This window comes from Poromitra crassiceps (assembly GCF_964638095.1).
Source record: "Poromitra crassiceps genome assembly, chromosome: 6".
In the NCBI taxonomy this organism is placed as follows: Eukaryota; Metazoa; Chordata; class Actinopteri; order Beryciformes; family Melamphaidae; genus Poromitra; species Poromitra crassiceps.
The window spans coordinates 3,164,760-3,186,887 of record NC_139627.1 but is presented as its reverse complement, the minus strand read 5'-3'; the positions used below and the strand labels follow the sequence as shown (position 1 = coordinate 3,186,887).

The 22,128-nt window shown below is 45.1% G+C and overlaps 1 protein-coding gene across 2 annotated transcripts; it reads right to left on the bottom strand.

Annotated features, from left to right (window-relative positions):
- Window positions 1–8,613: 8,613 nt before the first annotated feature.
- Window positions 8,614–10,640, bottom strand: her9 (hairy-related 9). 2 transcript variants are annotated; one of them, XM_083639498.1, is made up of 4 exons: window positions 10,288–10,640; window positions 9,998–10,093; window positions 9,790–9,877; window positions 8,614–9,665 (listed from the first exon to the last, which is right to left on the bottom strand). In XM_083639498.1, exons 1-4 carry the CDS (start codon window positions 10,393–10,395, stop codon window positions 9,082–9,084), a joined length of 876 nt encoding a protein of 291 aa, XP_083495624.1. In that variant the 5' UTR covers window positions 10,396–10,640; the 3' UTR covers window positions 8,614–9,081. The 2 variants fall into 2 exon arrangements, with proteins under 2 accessions (XP_083495624.1, XP_083495625.1); XM_083639499.1 differs by having other exon boundaries at window positions 8,614–9,662.
- Between the last annotated feature and the right edge of the window lie 11,488 nt (window positions 10,641–22,128).

Sequence of the window (22,128 nt, the reverse complement as noted above, 5' to 3'; positions counted from 1 at the left end):
TCGCATCGTGGCGTTATTATATTATAACTTATATTATTATAGTTCACTTGGCGGTGATGATGATGATGATGACGACATCAGCTCTGAAAGCTCCTCGTCTGTAATCGGGTTCTTCTTCACGGCTTCCGACCTTAAGACACCATTTTAACTATTAAGCTAAGTAGCTATTAGCTAAGTATTTACCTCGGCGGAGGAGTGCTGCTGCTGATCTGTGAAGCGGAGCTAAAATAGAACGACAGCTGCCAAAGAGGGAGGATGCTGCCCCCTCGATAGATAAATACATCAAATATGTGTCCAGACTTCAGGCCAAGGCTCCTTCAAGGCCACCTAGGAGGAGCCTGCGAGGAGTATAAATACACTGTTCAGGACCAAGAGGTCCTGCCTTCACTTTCTGCTGTGGAATCTGCAGCAGTTGCAGAGAGGCTCAGAGAGAGAGGCCTCATGCCATGAAACCCGAGAAGCTGCTGAAAAGCCAAACCTGCCCCTCAGAAATACGTCCTGCAGACAAGCGGCAGGGATCAAGCGGGCCCGCGCGCCACCCGGTGCCCTGTGATATCCGATCGGACCCGACCGCATCCCGTCCCCGATGTGTCTGCCCCGCCCCGCCGCCCCGCACCGCCCCCGCCTCACCTCCTCCGTCTGCACACACCCAACACCCTGTCCCGCGGGATAAGTGGTCCCTGGCTATAAATACCCAGACGTGATGGGAAGCTCGGGAGGGAGGCTGAAGGAGAGGATGGGCAAAACATATACGAGGAGGGACCACCTGCCGGTGTTGTAGTACTCGAGCCCTGGACTCCTTTTCGGGACTCAGGAAGCGACTTGGACCGGAGCGCTTCAGATATTGATAGCTGTATATATTAATACTGTGACATTATTCCATTTCGTGTAAGGGCGGGCACGCGTGTTGTTCCACCTACATGCGGATTCACGCTCATGCTGGAAAACACGCGACAACGTCAAAGCCCCCACGCCGTACGCGCCGAGGGCTGCGATGCATGCGGCTGGCGTGCAGTTCCCCCCCGGAAATGTGACTCGCCGCAGCTGACGCGAACAGCGCGAGTATAATATAATATAGATGGGGAGATAACAGGAGAGAGTGAAAAGTATTACCAAGTATATGCACTATACATTCTCTCCTTGGGCTAACTTCTAGTCATTGAAATCCTAGTGAAATCACACAATTTACTAATTTTGCTATAGGGATTATCCTGGGACGCCCTCGTCAAGCTGGCGATCGACTAGGTCTAGCTAGCTTCCCGTCAGGCTGACATTGTAGCATGTTTCCAGCTTCATCATGTTCAGTAACTCGGGACTCGAACACACGGGTAATGGGCACAGTTCAATAGGGCCGCTTCAAAAAAGACTGAACCCAAAGAGAGAGGACCGGAGCAAAGGACTGAGGTTTGGACACCACAGTGTCTCCTTCAGAGTCAAACAAACTCCACTCTGACTCTTCTTTGGTGACTCTGACTTGAACACTGGGGACTCGGACTCGAGATATATAGTGACTTGGCTACAACACCGCCACCTGCTGCTAATAAGGTGTCAAGGAGCCATATGTGAGGTGACATAAAAAAAAAAAAAATCCTGAATTTCGACACCTTCCTCTTATGCCATCCCCACCCCTCTCAGCCTATCTGTCTCCTCGTCCTTATCCTGATCACCTGCTCATCTTCTCAAGAAGACAGGTGCAAAGAGACGGAGTGTCCAGAACACACACACACGCACACGCACACGCACACACACACACACACGCACACACACACACACACACACGCACACACACACGCACACACACACGCACACACACACACACACACGCACACACACACACACACATGCACGCACACACACACACACGCACACACACACACACACACACACACACACACACGCACACACACGCACACACACACACACACACACACACACACACACACACACACACACACCCTCCTGCTCCTGCTCGTTCCGCCCCCGCCTTTCCCTTAACCAGACTCTGCAGCCAAAGCATGCAGAACATTTCCTTCTGTCCTCGTATGTGCAGCGTCTTCAAATTGAGGGGCAAATATAGCCGCACGTCCATGTGAGAGTCATCACACTGTTGATCTCCCAAACAATCTGCCTTCCCCAGGCCGCACAGCAGGGCGGCGTAGTGAGCAGGGGGGGGGCAGTCCCCGGGCCGCACAGCAGGGCGGCGTAGTGAGCAAGGGGGGGGGCTGGGGGGCAGTCCTACCAGCAGATGACCCGGGTTCAAGCTGTTGGCAAGCTGCTGAAGTTTCCTTGAACAAGACAGCGGCGCTGCTCTGATCTTCCTGCATGCAAAAAGACACTCTAACCCTATGGACATCAATTAAGTCTCACATTATTATTATTATTATTAAAATACCAGCTCCTATTATAGTCATTTGTTTCTGAATGGAACACAAGTGTCACACATCTGAGCAAAAGGCTCATCATGGGAATAATATCCTCCTTGTGGTCAAATGAAATACTCCAAAGAAATACAGAAATAGGTATCGGTAACTATGTGCCACAGACAGTGTGCCAAGAGGAGTGTGCCGATCCAGGTTTTCATTTGAAAGAGAACACCAGGTGATGTTAGCGGTTAGTACGTCTTCAACGCCTTCAAGGAGGAAAGTTGGTGAAATCAGAGCCGGCATATGCTTGGCAATTTCCTATCCCTGTTTTAAAGCTTTATGACTGTTAGTAGGTCAAGACACTATAGACTATTATTGACTTTAATACAGGTCTTTCATGAGGGCAATACAGTTAACACATATTTAACTATCTGGCAACCATGCCTCCCTCCCCATCTACAAATATGTCAACGAACTTGATGAAATTAAAGGACATCAAAGAGCAATAGCACACAAACAATTCCCTATGATAATTCTATTAAAACCTATTCGTCACAAACACCCATCTGTTACTTTAACAAAGTCTGAGACTGTGTGCCTCCCCTCAGACAAAGCTAAATTCGCTAAATTCCTGGTTGCCTATGGGATCATGATTATGTTATTTATAGATTATAGAGTTTGACATACTTCAGAATAAATCGATAATAAATAAATAAATAAATAAATCTGTCTGAAGGCATTTAATTGTTTCTTTCTATCTCTGAAAGTGAGAAAAACAGTAAAATCCCCCAAAATTAGGCTACTGTATCTCTGAACTATCTCTGTAACCAAATCACACACATTTTAGTCTACTGTATTCCATGTGATCTCCTTTTGATAACTAATGTAACTAAGATATAATATAATATTTTTTCACTTCCATTTACTGGGCCTCCCATGAAACTGCTTGGAGCCCCCCTGGGGAGGCCCGCCTCCCACTTTGAAAAGGGATTTAATTTAGCCGATGCCCTTATCCAAAGAAACATTGTGAGCAGGTTAGGTGTGTTGCTGGCTAGCTGCTAAGACACATTGTGAGCAGGTTAGGTGTGTTGCTGGCTAGCTGCTAAGAAACATTGTGAGCAGGTTAGGTGTGTTGCTGGCTAGCTGCTAAGAAACATTGTGAGCAGGTTAGGTGTGTTGCTGGCTAGCTGCTAAGAAACATTGTGAGCAGGTTAGGTGTGTTGCTGGCTAGCTGCTAAGAAACATTGTGAGCAGGTTAGGTGTGTTGCTGGCTAGCTGCTAAGAAACATTGTGAGCAGGTTAGGTGTGTTGCTGGCTAGCTGCTAAGAAACATTGTGAGCAGGTTAGGTGTGTTGCTGGCTAGCTGCTAAGACACATTGTGAGCAGGTTAGGTGTGTTGCTGGCTAGCTGCTAAGAAACATCGTGAGCAGGTTAGGTGTGTTGCTGGCTAGCTGCTAAGAAACATTGTGAGCAGGTTAGGTGTGTTGCTGGCTAGCTGCTAAGAAACATCGTGAGCAGGTTAGGTGTGTTGCTGGCTAGCTGCTAAGAAACATCGTGAGCAGGTTAGGTGTGTTGCTGGCTAGCTGCTAAGAAACCTAGCTGCTAAGAAACATTGTGAGCAGGTTAGGTGTGTTGCTGGCTAGCTGCTAAGAAACCTAGCTGCTAAGAAACATTGTGAGCAGGTTAGGTGTGTTGCTGGCTAGCTGCTAAGAAACCTAGCTGCTAAGAAACATTGTGAGCAGGTTAGGTGTGTTGCTGGCTAGCTGCTAAGAAACATTGTGAGCAGGTTAGGTGTGTTGCTGGCTAGCTGCTAAGAAACCTAGCTGCTAAGAAACATTGTGAGCAGGTTAGGTGTGTTGCTGGCTAGCTGCTAAGAAACATCGTGAGCAGGTTAGGTGTGTTGCTGGCTAGCTGCTAAGAAACCTAGCTGCTAAGAAACATTGTGAGCAGGTTAGGTGTGTTGCTGGCTAGCTGCTAAGAAACCTAGCTGCTAAGAAACATTGTGAGCAGGTTAGGTGTGTTGCTGGCTAGCTGCTAAGAAACATTGTGAGCAGGTTAGGTGTGTTGCTGGCTAGCTGCTAAGAAACATTGTGAGCAGGTTAGGTGTGTTGCTGGCTAGCTGCTAAGAAACATTGTGAGCAGGTTAGGTGTGTTGCTGGCTAGCTGCTAAGAAACATTGTGAGCAGGTTAGGTGTGTTGCTGGCTAGCTGCTAAGAAACATTGTGAGCAGGTTAGGTGTGTTGCTGGCTAGCTGCTAAGAAACATTGTGAGCAGGTTAGGTGTGTTGCTGGCTAGCTGCTAAGAAACATTGTGAGCAGGTTAGGTGTGTTGCTGGCTAGCTGCTAAGAAACATTGTGAGCAGGTTAGGTGTGTTGCTGGCTAGCTGCTAAGAAACATTGTGAGCAGGTTAGGTGTGTTGCTGGCTAGCTGCTAAGAAACATTGTGAGCAGGTTAGGTGTGTTGCTGGCTAGCTGCTAAGAAACATTGTGAGCAGGTTAGGTGTGTTGCTGGCTAGCTGCTAAGAAACATTGTGAGCAGGTTAGGTGTGTTGCTGGCTAGCTGCTAAGAAACATTGTGAGCAGGTTAGGTGTGTTGCTGGCTAGCTGCTGCTGTGTGGATCAAACCTGTAATGTAAGGTAAATTGGGTCACCATGAAGCCCATGGCTTGAAATGCACTAAGAATAGAGAGGGGAGAGAGAGAAAGAGAGAAAGAGAGAAAGAGAGAAAGAGAGAGAGAGAGAGAGAGAAAGAGAGAGAGAGAGAGAGAGAGAGAGACAAATGTCCCCAAAAACAATTTGTTTAAATTTGCAGTCAAAGTCATGGAATATTATAATAGTTATCTGCCTTGTATACAGGCTGTATAGACCTTACAAAAAGCATTAACGGGCTGAGTTGGCTGAACAAGGCCTAATGTAGTCATTCTTGGGGGATAAAGTTAGGTTTGGCGGCAACATTTTGCGCGCGTTCCTCCTTTAATGAGAATGATAATTTGTGGCTCTACTGATGACCCCTGACCCCCGACCCCCGACCCTCTTCAATAGCCAATCCCAAGGGACGTGATTGCACCGCTCCCCAAGGGACAGCCAGCGCTCTATAGGAATCCTGTTCCTCCTGATGTCCTCAGTGATGTCATAAATCACTGATGATGTCATATGTGGGCTGAGGCTATAGTTCAGTGATACTGTCATCAGTGATGATGTCATCAGTCTGAGGCTATATAAGTGATGGGAGTATAAGTAGATAGAATCGGGGAGGAACCAGACGGAGATGAGGGCTTCCACCCCTGGGCTGTGCGGGTGACCCGATGGAGCACAGCGGGCGAGCTGCAGGGTGGGCAAAGCCACGCAACGGCTGAGCTGCATAGCTGCAGGGTATCGACCGCACGTAGTGCGCAAGATGCCTAGTTGCTTAAATAATCATACATGGCAGTGTTGGGCAAGTTACTTTCCAAATGTAATATATACATATATATATATATATATTACTATAGTCATTTGAAAGTAAAAAGTTACTTTACAATATTACTTTCTGTGTAGAGTAACTAGTTACTTATTACGCTACTTTTGCATTGCTTATTCACCTAAATAACAGCAGTAGCAGAATGACATTGCCGACCTGGAACCATCCCGAAAAATAATTTCAACCGTCTTGAAGTCAGTGTAAACCGTCCAAAATTCTAAATGTTATCCATTTCCTTTGTTATTGTCATCTATTTGCATAAAAAAGTTTGATTAGGGAATGATTGTATCTTTATTTAAATATGTGCTTTGATTAAAAAAAAAAAATCTATTTGTAACTTGTGTTACTTGACAAAGTAACTGGTATAGCTACAATATTGGTAATAAGTTATATTACTGAGTTACTGCTAAAAAATAATATATTACATGTAATATGTTACTTGTAATGAGTTACCCCCACCACTGCATATAGGGTGTCCTGTCGTTCAGTGAGTTGAGCAAGTCACTAAAACTTTGGAGCTTAGGTTTGATCTTCATCTATAGCCTAGCTATTCACCCCTGCTGCTGCCAAGGCTCAATTTCCCCATGATGAGATAATGTATCTAATCTATATAGGCCTACATAGCTTCCATTATACATTTCTCTCATATGAGCTTATATATCTGCGTTGATATTTCAAAATATACTCGGCCTGCCGCTGCAAATTAACAGCCTACAACTTGTTGCCATATAAAAATAGGATGGACTCAGTCAACCTCCCGTGGGAGTGAGCTGCTGGAGCCGCGTCCCCCCCATGTTCCCTCATGTTTACACCGGACCAGGCTCACTTCTTGGCGGCCACGCGTGTGTGTGTTCGCCTCCTCACCTCCGGAGGACGGCTGCACGACCCGGCCTGCCAGCGGGGATTTACTGCCTGGCGCGGTGCCCGGCCGCAGGCAGACTAGTTCGCTCGGTTCTCACGACCTCAGCTCCACAAAGGCATCTCTGAACTATTAACTCAGACACGAAGGCAGTAGGAACAACCGCAGAACCCACACACACTGCCAACCAGTGTTTCAGTATGCCTCCGTGCAGAATGAAACCTATATACACAGCACTATAGTGGAGTTTCAGAATGCCATTTACAGACGGTGTCTGGGTGTCATCCGCAGGGCACCAGCACCCAGGCAAGGTGAAACCGAGAACGCAACTACATAAATTAACAATAAAGACCAACTGCTTAACGTAAATCAATCAACGATTCTAAAATGCCACCAGCTCTATTAATTGGGCTAATACATCGGGGGGGGGGGGGGGGGGGGGGGGGGGGTGGCGCATCCAAATAATTTAATCGATTATTGAGTAATCACAGTCTGCCAATATAAGGTAGGCTATATTTCTACTATTTATATTTATTTATAATGGAGATCAACTCGTTGCAATTGTTTTCATTACTCTTTGTGTAGATATTGCCTTCTGCTTTATGGGTATCTGGAAGATCCCCAAAAGAAGTGAAAGTGTATAGGCTACTACGTGGAAAAAAGTGGCACCCACCCATTACGCATTTTCCCCCACCAAATAAATGTGAAGACTGAATAGAGGTACTGACTTTTTAATATATTTTGGTATGCCCTAATATGTGCCACGTGAAATAGCCTAAATAAAGTCTGTATAGGCTAAATATTTTTTAAGTGGGGAAAGGCATGATTGTTTACCTTGCAGGCTGCGGCCAAAGTTTAAAGACGCTTTAAACCGATGACTGACTTTTGGCCAGTGCCAGCCATGCGCGCTGGCGGAGTATTAAATGTTTGAGGGGTTTTGACCGGCGGTCACCAAGCTGTAACCTAATCCCAAGTAAAGGGGCCCGCTGACTGCAAGTGGCTGACACACGGCTAGCGCCACGCCGGCCGACAGACACGTCTGCAGTTCCGGAGCCCACTCACTGGGGAAAGATAGGTTTACATCTATAGGGATGAGAGAGGGGGGAGAGAGCGAGAGAGGGAGAGAGGGGAGATGAGATGAGAGGGAGAGAGGAGTTATGAGAGAGAAAAAGAGAGAGAGAGACTTTGATATGGGTGTTGGAACTTGGAAATTTGGTCATCCGAGTTTGAAAGTTTAAAATTCTCTCCAATGTGCGTCAGGTGCTTTGATCCATCCATCCCGTCCTCCGTCAGGTTTCCCCACCACGCACTAACTCTCAAAGTCCCCTCGTTTTCCCTTCATTGAGCAGCGGGCCCATTGGGAGTGGAATTGAACAATTGATGCACAAAAGGAAGCGAGGATCCTTCCATATTCTCCTTTCACTGAGGCAATCTGTTAGTGACATTAACCCCTGAGCGCATTTCCCAGGCTAATGAATAGGGTTTAAGGCTTCTTAAAGCTCCCGCTGCATACAGGATGAGACCCTTTCAAACTTTTAATTACCTTTATAGCAATAGAAAAATACACCCCCATTGTCCCCTTTACCGTTCTGCACTGGGCCAAATTTAAGGAACTCCCGCCAAATTGCTGTCAAAGGTGCCATTTTCTAAATTTGTATATTAATTAATATAGGACTTATTGGCAAGGTGATTATTCGTTTTGGATTTTTTTTTTTAAGTGGGGTCTGTAAAAAAATGTTTCACTCCATGCACCTCGAGTAACTTTTCTATCAGTTTAACTTTTACACATGAAATGTAACTTTTACGCATGGCATTTAACTTTTACGCACGTTCTCAATGGATACAGAATGAGCATCTATGGCCTTGAATAAGCATAAAAATGCAACCTGCAAGTGATACAAACACGCTGTAGACAAGAAAGTTAGTTTCTGAGATCTGATTTATTAGAACATAATGGGTCATCGCCCAACTTCAGTTTTTTCCAACATAAAACAACAAAGAATATAAAACACAGCTTTGGTATAACAATCAACTCTGTACAAAACTAAACCTTTTCATAAAAAGTACTTCATAACAAACATTTCCTATAAATCTTCCATCTCATGTACAGCATATTTATCACTGACATCCAAATTTTGGAATCAGATAATAAATTATATAAACCGTATGCCATGTTCAACAAAGGCAACCCGCGTTCCATAAAACGGAACAATTAAAACTAGTGGGATCAGCGCTATAGGCCTAGTGGTTAGAGTCACAGGTGTCGATCCTCGCAACAGCTGTCCCATGAAGTGTCTTTTGAACCCCTGCCTGCTCACACAAAATAAGAGCATTTATGCCTACACTGCATGTAAATGTAATGCAAACTGGTTTCATGTGTCTCTTGTTGTCGCACCTGGGCTACCACGGCCGCCACACAGGCTCGTTGCTCTCCGACCCGGTGCTGACCCCCACCGGACTGACCGCCTGCGACACCCCGCAGAAAGAGGTCATGCCGTGAACCGGAGACGCTGCTGACGTCGGCGCCGAGCTGCCGTGCACCGGACTGGCGTTGACGGCCACGGGCACTCCCGCGTTTGCGTACAGGGGGATGACGGGGGCCGTGGCGGAGGAGTAGGCCGGGTTGGGGATCAAAAAGGCAAACTGTCCATCGGTCGCGGGCACCAGCTGGAAGCCGCCGAAGACCTTGGGAGACATGGCCTCCGTGGGACTGAGTTTGGACCCGCTGTTGATGGGCAGCGTGGATGGGAGCTGCACGTGGAGAGGCTGTGCGAGGTGCGCCTGCTGGGAGCCGAGCACCGCCTGCTGCGGGTAGTTCATGGAGATCATCTGGCCCATGCAGCCGGACAGGTGGCCGAGGAGCCTCGACCGCACCTCCGTGTTCACCCCCTCCGAGGTGGAGAGGAAGCGGGTGACCTCGTTCATGCACTCGTTGAATCCAGCTCTGTATTTGCTCAGGACGGTGACGTCTGCTGACAGCGCTGCTGGGGAGAAGAAGGAGAAATAATTAGTCACTTGACTCGGGAGTTTCAGCAGCTTTTTTACATAGATAATGATAAACTAACGTTGTTGTTTTTTTTGCCCCTAAACATGATCAAATTAACTTACCGGTCATTTGTACGCGCTGCAGGTTCCTCAAGTGCTTCACTGTCATCTCCAGTATATCTGCTTTCTCCAGCTTTGAATGTCTGGAGCTCTGTGGGAGACAACGTGGGAAGTAGCGTTAAGTCCATGTTCAAGACATTCACTTGAAACGAAATGAGTATCTATCGCATCATCAGAAAATATTGTTCGGGCAAAATTCACTTGAACTTACATCTTTTTTAAGTGCGTCCAGGATGAGTGTCTTGAGTTGACCGAGGCTTTCGTTTATTCGTGCTCTCCGACGTTTTTCCATGATCGGTTTGGATGACTGCAAAATAAATAATAAGCAATCCATTAATGTCTTGTTCACCCGTTATTCAGCACAACATTGCAAATGTTTATAATGTCACTAGCCAAAATATGATTAGTACTGACTGCAAGTTACAAACTTTGATCTGCTACAAAACTCAATCACATTCAATCTCAAATAATATCGTTGTTTGCAAATTCAAATGTACTTACTTTTCTATGCTCGCTGGCATTTTTGGGTTTGTCCGGCGTGTGTGATCCGTTTGCAGGGGCACCGGCAATAGGCGATGCCGTCTGCTTCTCCATAGTGTCTGCTGGCATTATGGATGAAAGCAGGAAGAAAACGCGCAGTATATCCTCTTTGGAAGCGTCGGATGCCAAAGAAAAAACAAGTTGGAAACGTTTCCAAATGTTCACTGGGTGTCAGTGCGCGTCAATGCAGAACGCGTCAAAGATGCGTGATAATAGTCGAGTCCCACCGATCAGCAAACGTAATATCGGTGCGTAATGTCGCTTCTTGTTATCACTGAGCTGTCATGTGAGTGGAAGTACGCGTGGTGCGCCGTGCAGGGCGAGTCTCTGCTCTGCTGCCGACACGCGCCCGCGGTACTTATAGACGGCTTGCGTGCTCCCAGTTCGTGTGAAACCCTCTCTGCATTCTTTCCCACACTCGCCTCAGCCAATCAGAGAGAGGACTCACCCATTGGGCGCGGGGCAGACCGCTGATTGGACAACACCCCCGCGGGCTGTCAGTCACGCGCTGCTCAATCAGCCCTGGAGGGACAAACAACAAAGCGGAGAGGAGCGCGCAGCGCGCCGCGCAGCAGCCGGGCCCAGGCGGCCTGGCTGTGAAGTGATAAGGGGCGGCGGGGGGAATTGGGGGAATGCGCTGGCGGTTTGCTTCCAACTTTGCTCCGTGCCCGTCAAAAATGTTTTGCTTTTTTTCCCGAGTTCGGCAAGAATCTCGAGTCTGTATATTGACAGAGTCTTTCACAATATCCCAGACTGTTTCCCAGGTTTTGTGGCGTATAGCCTACTTGAAGAACTGCTCCAAAGTAGACATGTCTATATTTTTATATTATTAATGACATTGTTTTAGGCTGCAAGTGGATTCTTTTCCCGATAAGGAGAACAATAGCGGTTATTCTTGTGAGATTTGTGTCTAAATGGTGCTTTATGAGTGTAGATAGCCTATACTGAGAATAAAAGTTTTCTTTGTGGTTTTTCATTAAAAAAAAACTTTTATGCAAAGTAGGCTATTTTATGCAAAGTTTTAGACTTGTTTGCTGGGACTAATAACATGTTTGCTTATGCTATAACATTCCATATTTATTTGTGACACAGCGATATTTCTTGGCTTGACCATTTTATGTTTTAATCCTGAAGACTCCACTTGCGCCTCCAAGGAGAAAACATCTGTATGGCACGCGAGGCGGTTTGCAGCCGCACGCAGGAAGCCAATGGCATGCAGCCACTCTATGCAAACGAGGCAGAGAGTGCTCTGATTGGCTGTGCGAACACCCTTGTGTCAATCATTGCAGCGCGGGAGCCGCTCAGAGCCGAGCGACATCTGTCCGCGTGCCATGCGCGCACAGTGCTCTCCGGTCTGCGCAGAGCACGTGCCAAAACCTGCAGATTACAGCCTGGAGGAAACCAAGGAGTGAGTCTGGAAGCATTACATTTGACAACTGCCACTGTCCTGTAATAATAGCGAATAGAATAGAATAGAATAGAATAGAATAGAATAGAATAGAATAGAATAGAATAGAATAGAACAGAACAGAATATCAATGGCTGTATGACAAATGTAGGCTATGCCGATCTATCCCCCCCCCCCATGAAAAGGTAAGGTAGATTAAGGAATAAAAAAAAAAATAATAATAATAATAATAATAATAATAATAATAATAATAATAAATACATTTGGAAAATCACAGCAAAATTATAAATCCATGATTGCAGCAGGAATATTACAGTGATAGGCATAGTAGATCACAATAGGCTGACCACAGATGCAGCCTATATTAAAAGTCCCCATAATAATCTTTTTACAGTTTTCATTAGGGTTCTTCCAGTGTCCTATTGAAAAATAACAGGAAATATGTTTTATTTGTTTTCCTATATTCCTATTCCATCTAAAGACAGACTTGACAGACAGACAGACAGACAGACAGACAGACAGACAGACAGACAGACAGACAGACAGACAGACAGACAGGCAGACAGACGGGAAAACATGTTTCAGGTTATATCAATTTGGAGGACAACTAATAGGCTATAGCTTATGTCAGTGTGTGGCTCACAAGAAGATACCTTTCAAATGCTGATAGAACATTCTTTTGAGGAAAAATGTTTAAACTTCAAAACACACGATCGAGAAATGATAATATTATCTCTGTGATAATATCTCTCTCACTTGAATGTCTACAGGTGCCCTACATGAAATGTTCCATGTGTTTGCAGTGTGTTGCACACAGTGCGCACGCGTTTGAAGGAGAACACTGCCACCTACTGGCTTTGTAGTACAAGTCAGCCTGGAACAAAATGACTCGCCGCACGCACTCACTCAGGATTTACCTCTTACCGTAATAAACATGAAAAAAAAACGTACATGCACGGTAAGGTGGGCGTCATTAGTAACTGTCTGTCAGTGAACTATAACTGTTGAGGTTTTGAATCAAAGTTTCCCTAGTTATCTTTACAATCAGTTTCACTTTGGCTCAGATTATGAGACTGGGTTTCTTTTCTTGAGAATTCACATGACGTATTTTTCATTTTCGGTTCTTTATGCCATAGAAACTAACTAGGCATAAGAACAAGAAAGCCTGTAGGCTAGTAGGCAATGTTTTTTTCTTCTACTTTCTTCCAACATTATGTTCATTCTACTATAATGACCACAAGGTGGCACAAGTGTGTCCAAATAATGTAGTAAATGAGAAATTAATAACTATGTGAATATAATAAGTATAAGAATACTATTAAATTGCCAAATAACAGTGGCAACTGATCTAAGCCAGTGTTTTGCTACAAATGTTCTGCAGCTATTAAGGAAATGTTCTAGTCAATGTATTTTCTAGTTGTATCTTCTTCTCAAGCATGGTTTTCTGCAGACCCACCAACACAGAATTGTAATTCTTTAGAAAAGTGACAGATGAAGTTTGCTGATGTCAGTTATAAAACAAAAAAAAACATAGATTCTATAACAGCTTAGAACAGTTGCGGAGGCCCATAAAGACAAATTAAAACTCACAGATTGCCATGTTAAATCAATGTCTGTATTACAACAATAGACGTATTACAAAGTCCAAGCAGGCGTAGATGTAACAGTAATCTTACAACCGGTGTCTAAGTCCATGATCCTCTGTTGGCCTGCAGTCTATTGAAACGCTCTGAAATGTAATAAAAGTTCGCTAAGCCCCGCTCCGGTCCGGTCTCTAGTGGAGTATCAGTCATTGTTCAGGGGCCCATGTCCCCCCCCCCCCCCCCCATGGGTGAGCTCTGCTGAAGCATGCTGGAAGCCTGTTTACCCAGGATCCCCCAAGTCTCAAGGGCCAGCTGTGTGTGCTCGGGCTCCACATCCACCTTATTTGCTTTTGGATCGGCCCCAAATGATGCAGAGCTAATGCTACAGGGCTCCGCACAGGCAGCACACGTTTACACCACACTGCACAGCACACGTTTATACCACACTGCACAGCACACGTTTACACCACAGCACACGTTTACACCACACTGCACAGCACACGTTTATACCACACTGCACAGCACACGTTTACACCACAGCACACGTTTACACCACACTGCTCACTAGCTGCCGCTTTTGGGACGCGAGTCAATAAGAAATGTGGTTTTAATCATTCTGCATGTAGGCTATATAGGTGGAGCAGCGAGCATGCACCTGCTGAACCTGATCTGAAGTCAGAACGAGTCTGACAACCGCCCCTCTGGGTATTTCAAACGGCAGAGAGGAGAGAGAGCGTATTGAAATAGCATCCGTCCATAATTCCCCCTCTTCATTCCTGCATTTCAAAGATCCGGGATCAGACAACAAAGAGAGCAGGAATCCCCCCTTCTTCCCACTGAAAGAATCTTTTGGAGTGACTCCGTCATTAGAGCATCATTAAAGCACCGGCCTGAGGAATGCTGCACCAAACCACTGCTCTTTTAAGAGACGATCAACATTCACAAGAGCCAAAAGTGCTTTGCTTTTTGACTCAGGTTTATGAGGTGGAGGTCTGCAGGAGGAGGCGGCGGGCGGGGGAGATGAAAAGGCCCAAGGGAGGAGGGAGAAGAAGCTGTGTTTGCAGATTTAGTTAGAGTTCAGGAGTTTGCTGTGCAGATCCGGTGCGAGGCTCAAAAGCTCCTGTTGACGTACAATCAGCCTCTGCACTTGGTGGAAATCCACGTGTAGAATGCAGAAGGAGAGTCAATTATATCTGTATTAGCTGGTGTTGGCCCGGGCAATCCCTTTATACACACTGTCCCCCAACCAAGTGCCGCTGGTGTTTACCGTGAGGAACCCCCCCCCCCCACACTGAGCCTGTCTGGGTGCACTTTGATCATGTTGCACACAGTGTTGTGTAGTCGAGTCGGACCGGACCGGACCGGACTCGAGTCCTGGACTCATTTTCAGGACTCGTGAGTCGACTTGGACCTTGAGGAGCACTGATGACTCGGACTTGGAATCGAGCATTCGTGCATTCGGACTGATAAGGTGGAGACGACGACTGAGACTTGTTAAATGATAACGTCTTTTCTTTGTCAAATAAATGCCCTAATAATTTGGTATGATATATTATTGGATAATATTAATCCAGTGACATTATTCAATGTCATGTTCCATCTACATGTGGATTCACACTCAGGTTCAGTATCTCCAGATTCGGACACAGGTAATGGGGATTCGACTCGGATTCTTCTTTGGTGACTCGGCCTCGAACGCTGGGGACTCGAGACTCGACTGACTCGAGATTATAGTGACTTGACTACAACAATTAAGATAAGATACAAACTCCACACAGAAAGGCCCTTTTGGATGACCCCATCTGGGCCATAGGCACTGAGGACATGGGGATGGGGACACACCCTCTGCGCCCACAGCGTCCCAGGCGGGAATCGAACCCAGCGTCTTCTTGCTGTGAGGCGACAGCGCTACCACTGCACCACCGTGCACCATGCTGTGACTATTTTAGAGAGGGGGGATGCACAGGAGAAATGCAGGAGTACAGAATGCACCTGCTACCGATCCCAGATCTGACCACTATGTAAATCTCATATAAAAAAAAAAAACCTGAAAGAACTGAGTATTTCTATTCGATCCATATTTGAGTGTTACAAAATAAATCTATTACTTACATGATGACAATCATGAATTTTGGATTATCGCCATTCCTTTGATTTTCTGTTTTCACATCAGCGATACAGGACTTCAAAGCTTCACCGTTGACACTAGTTTGTGCTGCAAGGTTTCTGCTCGATTCCCAACAGCAGCAGATCTAAGCTTCTGAGTAAAGACACCTGTGGCTGCTGCATTCACCTCCAAATTAAGTCCAGGGATTATGCAGAATACCAAAACATATAAGCGCCGATGATTCATTATGGAATCTAATTAAACTAAGTAGAGTATTGAAGGACAAAATTAAGTTTGACAAATATTTGTGTGTAAAAAATCTCCTCTCTGACTTTGGCAAAAGATCTGAAGAGGTTTTCTCCTTGCCAAGATAAGATATTTTGTGTGTGCATTGTTGCTGGGGATTTCTTACATTTGGGAGTGGCCAGATGTATTAAAAAAATAATAATACACCCATCATTGTGCTGGTATTAAAACGTCTGTTTTCCTGCTCGACTACTTTTCCTGTCTCGTTTGATGTATTACCAACACTGTGGGGAGCTTTATAAGACGTCAGAATTTGAATAAATTAATCGAAATTTGGAAATATTTCTCATGGCATTATGCAGGGGGGGGGGGGGGGGGGGATCAGGGGCGTTCAGTCAAAGACTTCAAAGCCGAAGTGTTTGCACCACAAACGAGAGAGAATGTGGTATTATTTCTCATTCTTCCTTAATCTCATTACTCCCTCGGTTGTTCTCATACCTGCAAAATGCAAAAAAAAAAATCTATTCTATTTGCCTCACTTTTCAAGCAGTTTGTTGTCATTTGGCCATCTGCAGAGCAGCATGTCCGGCACAATGTGCTGTATTCACACAGCCTCTTTTGGCTTTCTGAACACAGAGAGAGAGAGAGGCCTTTCTCTCGCCGCTCGGCCCGATTCAACGCTTTCTTCCCCCTTTTAAGTGGGCTGTTGATGAGGTTAGTCTAATCAGATTAAGTCAACTCACATTGCTCTCTGCAGTTTGTTTTCCTTCCAAAGGCCGCCTGACATCTCCTATATACTTTTTTCTTTATCCTCTTCTTTGCACTTTTCATCCAGGCTTCCACCGGGGGGAAAAAAAAAACCTTTTCAACAGAGGTTCCCAATGGACTCCTTTATAAAGCGCAGTTCCCCCCAATGATATAGGTTATTTAGAATGGGTCACTAGACTGCAATACATGGGAAAGGTCTTTCGAGTTGTGCACTGACGCATTTGGACATTTGCACTGGTGTCTGTGTGAATGCCACAGATTAGCTAAACACAAAGCGCTAAATCAAATTGTGGAAATTGCTGGAACCTTTAATGTGATTCCTAAATAAATGTTTGAGGGATGTTGTATAAACTACAAGGCTAATGCAATCTCCACATTTAGCTAGAGACACTAGGATGAGGGTAGTGTTTTCACGGCCAGCTGTTAAATAGTCTTTAATGACTATTTATGTTTAGATTTCACTAGTTGTTGCTAAACCATTACGCCCGGCGGATATAAACTGCGACGATTATGCAGTTAACTCATCATATCCGATTCAGGGTTTTTGTAAAAATTCTGCCTTCAAATCAGAAAGTTCTCTTGTATCAACTGAAAAACATAACATTTGATGCATATTTTAATCATCTGAACCAACTATACGTTTTGTTGAGGATATTAGGAAAAACGTGGCGGTAAGGAATAAAATGTATCTATTTTCTTTATTGTTATTATTATTTGGGGAACACATTTTGTTTTAAGTGACATCAGTTACTCTGGTGCTTTATTTTGTTGTTTTGACAAAAGCCTGGGCCAAGATGATAGAAACTAGATTAGATGTGAAAATAAACGACACAAGTCTGAACGGAATTATGTACATCTCTAATGAAAAGTCATTGATGTTATTGTTTTTAGTGGTGCACGGCAGTCATTTCAGGAGGTTTTGCCAGGAAGTTCCTGAACCCAAAGTGAAATGAATGATTTTCCTTCACATTTGATCTGATTAATAAGCAGATATATCCCCCCTCCCCCCCCCCCTCCCCCCACCTGTAAGTGTAAAATCTCTGAAGTTCTCATCAGTGGTGTGCTGTAACTCGACCCCCCCCCCCCCACACACTAATAATAATAACAGGCTTACAAAGACAATGAGCACAATGAGTACAGAGGAGGGCCCCTATCGTTGCATCGGCGCAGTTTCTAGGCCGAGCGGCAGGCGCAGATCAAAGCAGTGGGCGTGGAAAGGCGCACTTGATATCGTCGTGCTGGCGCTAGATGCAGCCCAAAGCATTACAACCATGCCTTTTAGGCGTAAAATTATGCACCGTCATGCTCATTGGATAAGTGCAATAAACGAATCGCACGCTTGCCTTTTTAGCTCCAATTCCAGTGATCCCGCAAAACCAGACGAAAGCCAAACGCTCTGCCCCCCCCCCCCCCCCCTCCCTTCATCCAGCCTGTCTGTCTGCATTATAGGCTATTATTCCATATTATTATGCTTCTCAAACCAATCTAACTGCAGTTTCAATACTGCAAGCATGTAAATACGCTACACTATAGCAAGATCAAAGTGAAAATAATGTTCTATGCATCAGCTAGAAAAATATAGCCTATTAGATTGGTGAAAGTTTGTCCAGAAAGATATCATTTTCTCTCGCCTGCTGCAGGAAGGATGATGCACATAAATATACCCTACATTATGTCAAGTCATTGCATAAATGTGTTTTTATTGTAAAACTAAATGTGAAATAGGGCCAAGTTATTGGACGGACATCACAGTATAGTAGATGCCATTAGAAGCGCGTTCCGAAGCGCGTTCGGCTGTTACTTCTCTAAATCACGTTAACTCGACAAGGGGTATATATATGCCCAGGAGGACATATATGTTTCACATAGGGTGGTGTTTTCATTTCGAGGTTTTATTTGGTCCAATATTGAAATGTTGACAATGGCAGGCTGTGTTACCATTACACATTAATTTAGAACTACCTTTTATATCTATTTTGGCTCATTTGGTGGCTATTTAGTAGCGAAATGAAGAAACACAATGCATGCTGGGAACTCAGAGAGAGAGAGAGAGAAGGGTGACAGAGAAGAAGCAGTGAAGGCAAAGAATAGGCCTGCTTTTGAAAAGCGCAAAGCGCTAAATGTAGGCCAGCTCCCAAGATATGACTAGGCTGGTATTTAGCGCCGACACGCCCACTTTGGGACTGCGCCACGCCCATTCGGCCTAAAGCGCATTTGGCAGCCTAAAGCCTATTGCTATCTTGCCGAAACAGGCGCAAGGCACGTTTTTTTGCGGTTAAGGCCCGTAATAGCGCCGATGGCCTGTGGGAGAATAGAGCCCTGTGTCTTTTCATATGACTTCAGAGGCCCCCCCTGAGAAAAGACACGGCCGCCCCCCCTGACGGAATGGGGGGGCCGTAGAAGCATTTTAAGTGAATGGATCTGAGGGACTGTCCACATAATTACATTACAGCATTTCAGCAGTCCTTTGAGTTCCACACTTACAGCTGAGCACTTCATTCATATCATAGCTCCACACTGGAATCTGCCATGACAGATATGGCCCTCTTGGGCACTATTGGAACAAGGTTTTCACTCCACGAGACGAGCGACCCCCTCGTCCTTCATCCCTGCAAATTCCTGTGAGTTAAAACAGAGGGTGGTGCACAGCAAAGACAAAAGGATCAAACGTGGAGAGGGCAAAGCAAATCTCAAAATCTAATTATTTCCAAAAAGCTAGGTGTCAGAGAACCGCTGTTGGAGTACAGCTATGTGCTTGTTTTGCCTGTTCCATCTCATTTTCCTGCTGCTCGCTCTACATTTAACAGCTTTTTAAAGACCATGAGTTACGCCGAGCGTTTCTTTCTTTGCTCCCCAGTTTACTTTTCAGATATGATGTAACAGGCTTCTAACATTCTAACAGAGTTTGTTTCAGTTAAGATGCTTGAGTTCAGGATGCTTTGCTCACAGAACGGAGAGTTGCTAACATGTCATGAGCATCAATGCTGCACGCTTCATCGTTTATGTTGGGTTATGTGTTTACATTGGTTTAAAAATAATATTTTTTTTCTGTTTTGTCTTTGTGATTTATATGAGTAAATCTATATAAATAAGTAACTCTCTAAATCAGTGGTTCCCTCCCAACCTGTTCGGACTCATGACCCACTTGAAAATCTCAGAAATGTTCACAGCCCACATCCAGAGAGAGTTCCAGGAAGTAAGGTCCTGGATTAAGCAGCACTGTCGAGTTGCAGCAAAATGGACAGTTTGTGTTGTACTTTGAAAGTTATTGTTTTTTCTTGAATCAAATTGTACATTATCAGCTTTATTTTAGCATTCAAAAGTAGCGTGAGACCCTTTCCTGGCTGTTCATTGGCTAATGAGTCACTCATTTTGGTCCTCCGCTAACGCCACTATCTCTCTAGAGGACACTACCCACATCAATCCGACCATAAACACTACGGAGGCCAAATCATGTGTTCTCAGAGCACTTTTTATTTTAACCATAAAAGGAGCTGTCTATCAGCACCACACAGCAATCAGAAAGTAAAAGTGAGAGGCTGTCTGGAATAAGCTAATTAACGAATAATCAATTACAAATTATAATAACGGTATCATTCAACAATGGACAAATGCATTCCCATACATAATAATAATAATTACTCTTCTTATTTAATTGGCGGCCCACTTCGCCACTTCACGGCCTATCAGTGGGCCCCAGGCTGCTCTAACTGAATATTTATGGAATTTGTTTTTCTTATTCAAATTTTTCTTTTACATCATTACAAAGACTGACATGGTTCTTCTTCTAAATGGCAAAATAAATTAAATGGACAAAGAAGAATAAGGCAGAAAATGTGCATTTCTCAACTTTTTGATTGTAATTGCGCTTGTGTCTAATCCATTCCACCAAAACCAAACAGATGTAAAAAGGGAACAGGACTTTTCATCGGCTGTGGCGAATGCTGTTGGAGAAGTCAAATGGACGAACGCAGTAGAAAAGGCGCATTTGTTTGCTGCATTAACAGGCTGAATGCAAACCTCAATCTGTTTTCAGTTTATAAAGAACCTTTCCAAACCTTCACAAGCCAAATTATTCAAATTTAGACTGATGTTTTCTCAATTTGCCATCAAATGCGTGATGAATTCCACACAAAAGTCACGGCACAATCTCTGCACACAGACTTAAGTGGAAAATCCCTCAAACTAATATCACACAAAGGGGCCAATTCTGAGATTTTCCTCCCTGATAGCCATATTAAAAGGTGGCATTGATCTTTTTGTTCAGTTTTGTTGGTTGAAGAAACGCTTTGCTTTCGAAGCTTTTCTGGGCAAAAAAATGACTCCTTTTGTCGGCGAGCAAAATCAATGCAAATTAATCCTTTATGCATTTCCCTGTGAATAATTCAAGTCTTTTGCACTTTTGTTTGGGGCCCGCGAGCTCAACAGAATCATAAGAAAAGGTGGAGAATGTGCGCGTTTATCGGCCGGCGGAGGAGAGAGATGACCCCCGCTCCCGCGTGACAAAGACTCCTTTATGGCGCTGGAACGAAGCCGTGAAGCAAGGGGTACTCCGCTCTGACTGACCAGCACCGCGGGACGTCCCAACACAGGCAAAATGGTGCCCCGGTAAAATCAACTCCCATTTACTTCCTTAAAGGAGGGTCAGAGGAACCCGACAAAAACCACAATCTATGGCCGTGAGCCATTCTTCAGTCCCCGATTCCCAGAGACAAGCTGACAGACAGGCAGGCAAGGACTGGCTGCAGGTTTGTCTGGCAAGACAGTAGACCACACCGCCTGCTCCATTGACAGATAACCAAAGGACAGACGTTACCATGAGAAAGACACAACAGTGACTAACTGGACGAATCGAGCCAGTAAAAAGATGCTGAGTTTGCAGGACGCTGGTGAAACACCAGTCCTTGAATCAATCCTTTCTGTCCCTCTTCCCTTGCTGTAGCTGAGCTCAGCACATTCTGACGGAAGGCCATGAGGTACAAACAACAAAGGCCACAAAAGTAGCGGCGCATGTTGCTGCCAGGGTTCTTTGATGTCATCGTGAGTCAAATGGCGAGTAGACACAATTGTTTCTCTTGATCATTGCTAACATGGGGGCTTATCTTATGGCGTTTCCGTGTTTGCAGTCAACTCTGGCATCATCCCATCATCAAAGACACTTCTAAAGGCCCAAACACCTCCTCCCCCTCCCTCGTCTCTCTCTGATGTAGAGATTCGGCAAACTTCACGGCCGCGTACCTACCCTCCCTTCAACTTGTGTTTTGGGGCAAACATGGCAGAGGAGACGATTTGTGTCTGTGAAAACGCTGTGTATCAATCAGATCAAAAGGGCCAGGAAACAAAAGCGCAGGCTGGCAGCGTCACACAAACACTGCCATTAGTCAACCGCTTTCTCTTTCACGCGTAGCACGTCGTGGCTGTTTACACTGGAAGATCTGCCACTGTAAAGCTAGCGCCTGCACTGCCCATTCAACAAGCTAGCAAACAAGTGGGCTACTGTGTAGCCAATTACAATGAACACAGATCACAGGATCCAAAATGGTCCTTCTGTTTCAGAATACATCCTTTTCCTTCCATGGCCGTCACACTCCCCATCTTCTTCCCACACTCATATACAAACGCACCATTAAGAAAGAGTCTGAAAAGTGTGATTTTCAGCTCTCCTTCATGTGTTGCTCTGCCCCAGCCCC